A 384-nucleotide genomic window follows, 5' to 3' on the forward strand; every position below is an offset into this window, starting at 1 on the left:
TCATTCAGGGATGCTCTGAAGTGCAGGTCTCCAAGATCTGTGATGAACTTGATGTCTATCGTCGCCAACAATCATCAAATGTGCAAGCATCTGTTGTACGGACATACGACCTTGAACATCTACTTTCCCTATCAACTCTTCCAATTGCTTCTTTGTAATCTTAATCTTTACTTCCGTCACAGCAACACCACCAGCAGAAACCATTCCTCCTCCTCTGTTCATCATCTTTTTCTTCTTCTGCATCTTTTCTGGATTAGCTTCTTCTTCTCTCTTTCGATCACTCTTCTTGGTGAAGATCAACTTCTCCGGTTGTGGAGAACCCCAATCATCGCCTCCCCATGTCATGTCTGAATCTGAAGATTCATGTCGAATGCAATTCCCCAT

The 384-nt window shown here is 43.2% G+C and overlaps 1 protein-coding gene across 1 annotated transcript; it reads right to left on the reverse strand.

Moving 5' to 3' along the window:
* On the reverse strand, nt 1-384 carry LOC122640298. The gene has a single exon (XM_043833451.1). The coding sequence runs from the start codon at nt 382-384 to the stop codon at nt 1-3; it is 384 nt and encodes a 127-aa protein (XP_043689386.1).

This window comes from Telopea speciosissima, chromosome 9, assembly GCF_018873765.1.
Source record: "Telopea speciosissima isolate NSW1024214 ecotype Mountain lineage chromosome 9, Tspe_v1, whole genome shotgun sequence".
Lineage (NCBI taxonomy): Eukaryota > Viridiplantae > Streptophyta > Magnoliopsida > Proteales > Proteaceae > Telopea > Telopea speciosissima.

Excerpts from the sequence above, each read along its gene's own strand:
- LOC122640298 (XM_043833451.1), bottom strand. The coding sequence starts at position 384 with ATGGGGAATTGCATTCGACATGAATCTTCAGATTCAGACATGACATGG.